Below are 3,439 nucleotides of genomic sequence, written 5' to 3'. Positions count from 1 at the left end.
GTCCCGCACCCATCCAGCCCACGGCCCCGGCAGAAGCCGGGAGAGAGGGGCTCTCCCGCGGCAGACACGCGGGCGCACGCTTCGCGGCGCGCTCACCGAGAGGGGCGCGGCTGAGCCCGGGCCGGAAACTTGCAAGAAGTTAGTTGCGTGTGTCTGGCTACCACGACCCGAGACTGGAGGAGAAGCCGCCCCGGCCAGGCCGGCCGCGCTGCACGGCGCCGCCCTCCACGCCTGGGGTGCTCCTGGAGCCCGAGGCGGCGGGCGAGCCTGGAGGGGCTGGGAGCCAGCGGAGCAAGCATGACCCCGGGGACAGCCCGGAGTAGCGATTCGGAGAGCCCGGACAGTTTCCACTGAGACCCGGCAACTCAGGCTTGCTCGAAACCTCATCCCACCTCTTTCCTCACCTCTCCTGCGAGAAAGCCGGGGAGCGAGAGTCTCCAGGCAGGTGTCGGGGGGAGACAGTGCCCGCCCTCAGCAAAGCTATCGGGTTGGGGGGGTCCATCTGCGCGCCCTGACTCCTATCGGGAAGACCGGCCGGGGGTCTGTTTGTGTTTCTGTCCATCCCGGTGCTCTGCGCGCCCAGACCCTCCCCCTCCGCTTCCTCTTCGGGGGACCACCCCTCCCCCACTCCCATCTGCTTCTGTCAAATGAGAAAGTCACCGCGGAAAACCCAAACACTCCAGCGGCCGAGAGCCCCCTTTGGCACTTGGCAGCACGCGGCGGCGAGCTCCTCGGCTCAACTTGGTGGATCCTCCGTCACCCAGCTTTCGTGGCTGCTTGGCATTTTAGGGCATTGAAAACAAGGAGAGGGCAGAGCCGGTCCAGGCAGTGGCCACCTGCAGGGAGTTGGCGAGCAAAAGCAACCGGACAGAAGGACAAAACGACAGCAGAGGCCAAAGCGCCACCGCGGAGTGGGGACGCTGCCGAGAAGTGCCAGGGTCCCAGAGAGGGTTTTTCCTAGAGTTCGGCCAGAGAGACCAAAGCGGCCCGGGACGCAGCGCCCCGGCCCTGGGCTGGCCCTGTGCTCCCCTCTTCCCGAGCGGGAGCGACGCCTGGACGCACGGTCGCCGGCTGAGCGGGTCCCCGCTGGCGGCCAACATTGATTTCCTCCGTGCGGAGGCCGAGGGCCCGGGCGGCGGCGGCGGCGGCGGCGGCGGGCTGCAGCCGCGGCACGGCGACAGCATGTCCAAGCCGGTGGACCACGTCAAGCGACCCATGAACGCCTTTATGGTGTGGTCGCGGGCTCAGCGGCGAAAGATGGCCCAGGAGAACCCCAAGATGCACAACTCGGAGATCAGCAAGCGCCTGGGCGCCGAGTGGAAGCTGCTCACCGAGTCGGAGAAGAGGCCGTTCATAGACGAGGCGAAGCGCCTGCGAGCCATGCACATGAAGGAGCATCCCGACTACAAGTACCGGCCGCGGCGCAAGCCCAAGACGCTGCTCAAGAAGGACAAGTTCGCCTTCCCGGTGCCTTACGGCCTGGGCGGCGTGGCGGACGCCGAGCACCCGGCGCTCAAGGCGGGAGGCGGGCTGCACGCAGGCGCGGGCGCAGGCCTGGTCCCCGAGTCTCTGCTCGCGAACCCCGAGAAGGCGGCCGCCGCCGCCGCCGCCGCCGCCGCGCGCGTCTTCTTCCCGCAGTCGGCCGCCGCCGCCGCCGCCGCTGCCGCCGCCGCCGCGGCAGCCCCTACTCGCTGCTCGACCTGGGCTCCAAGATGGCAGAGATCTCGTCGTCGTCGTCCGGCCTGCCGTACGCGTCGTCGCTCGGGTACCCCACCGCGGGCGCGGGCGCCTTCCACGGGGCGGCGGCGGCGGCTGCAGCGGCCGCAGCGGCCGCCGGGGGGCACACGCATTCGCACCCCAGCCCAGGCAACCCGGGCTACATGATCCCGTGCAACTGCAGCGCGTGGCCCAGCCCGGGGCTGCAGCCGCCGCTCGCCTACATCCTGCTGCCGGGCATGGGCAAGCCTCAGCTGGACCCCTACCCCGCGGCCTACGCCGCCGCGCTATGACCCCGCGGGGCCGACCCGCGAGGACCTGAGCGCACGCATGTACATATGTATAGGTGCGGGACTCGCGGCCTTCCGGTGCGCCCTCGGGCGACTGGGGGCCCGGTTTGTATGTACAGAGTTGTAAAGGTGTCAGGCGGAGGTGCCAGCCGGGCTCGAGGGGGCGAGCGGGCGGGCGGGCGAGCGGGCGAGCGAGCAGTGCGTGTGGATTCTAGGATCGCTTCCCAGCCGCACTTGTGCATGCGGCCAACTTTAAGAGGGAGGTTGTGTGAGCCAGTTCAGCTCGGTGTTTGCTTTGCACTTGGGAACCTGTTGCGTTTTGACCCACGGGGGTGGAAGGAGAAATTTCACGACCTGGTGGGCTTTCCAGTTTGGTTGGTTGGAGTTTTGCTGTTTTGAGTCTCATCTTTCCTCCCCCGGTCTTCCTCGGTCTGCGTTGCATGCACCCGGTTCTGATGTTAGGTCTGAAATAGCTGGCAAAGGGGAGTTGATGGCCTGTCCTTAGCTTCTTAGAGTAGGGTGGCTCTGGGCAGCCGTCCTCTGGGTGTATTGTCTGAACTCTGCAGAGCTCTGCAGACCCTCACACCGGATCTACTCCTGACCAGTGACGGGCTCGAATCGGGCCTTTATATGAGAGATGACCACCGGTTCTTTTGTTTCATCCCGTATGCAAATCAAAGCAGGAGCTCTTTTTTGCTTCTTCTCCTTCTTCCCCAAGAACAAGAAATGCAAAGGAATACGTGTGGGGTGGAAGTTGTCAGTTGGATATTCTACCCCTGGAAAACCTACTAGAAGTCTCCCTGAGTCCGCTGGCTTGGACTTGTGATGCAGTTTACAAAAACGTAGAAAGCTCGCTTGCTATTTTCCCCTCATGGCTGAGTTCACATGAAGACTGTAAATGTGTGTATGTCAGTGAAAACATTGAGTCTTGGAAAATGTGTTATTCTTGTTGCCCTAAATTTGAGTCGGTTCTTGGCTCAAAAACACACGTTGAGCAAATGTCAAAGTTAACTTTTAAGAATTGCGGAACTATTTCAGAATCGCGATTTTATCTAAGATATAAATCAGACTTTTTGTCTGAGTCGTAATTATATATTTATTACTTATCAAAACTGGAGAAAAAAATGACTGAAAGCACAGAGTTGTTTTTGAAAGCTGCCTCTCATTGTCAACTAGCATTCCCCTCCCAGACTGAACTGTTTCCATGTGGTTTTCAGAGCTCACTTTCCCATTAGCTTATTTTCCAGATAGCCCGCAATTCACTTGCAAATTATAATAAAATACATTTTAGAAAAAAAAACCTTCCTCAAATTATAGCTTTTTTTCTTTTTAAGTGTATATATTTTGACTAATGTTTGTGAATGAAGTTGCTAACATGTATTTAGTTTCATTTTGGCTTTATGTAAGATAAAGTTTTAAAAGTTTAAATATTG

At 60.1% G+C, this 3,439-nt stretch overlaps 1 protein-coding gene across 1 annotated transcript; it reads left to right on the top strand.

Moving 5' to 3' along the window:
- The first annotated feature begins 1,182 nt into the window (after positions 1 to 1,182).
- LOC113833262 (transcription factor SOX-21-like) lies at positions 1,183 to 2,009 on the top strand. The gene is given in 2 exon segments (XM_027393943.2): positions 1,183 to 1,672; positions 1,675 to 2,009. Coding segments are annotated over 2 exon segments (825 nt in total).
- The last annotated feature ends 1,430 nt before the right edge of the window (positions 2,010 to 3,439 follow it).

The sequence above is a fragment of the Cricetulus griseus genome (assembly GCF_003668045.3).
Source record: "Cricetulus griseus strain 17A/GY chromosome 1 unlocalized genomic scaffold, alternate assembly CriGri-PICRH-1.0 chr1_1, whole genome shotgun sequence".
In the NCBI taxonomy this organism is placed as follows: Eukaryota; Metazoa; Chordata; class Mammalia; order Rodentia; family Cricetidae; genus Cricetulus; species Cricetulus griseus.
The sequence above is the reverse complement of the archived record's forward strand: the minus strand, read 5'-3'. Positions and strand labels throughout refer to the sequence as shown.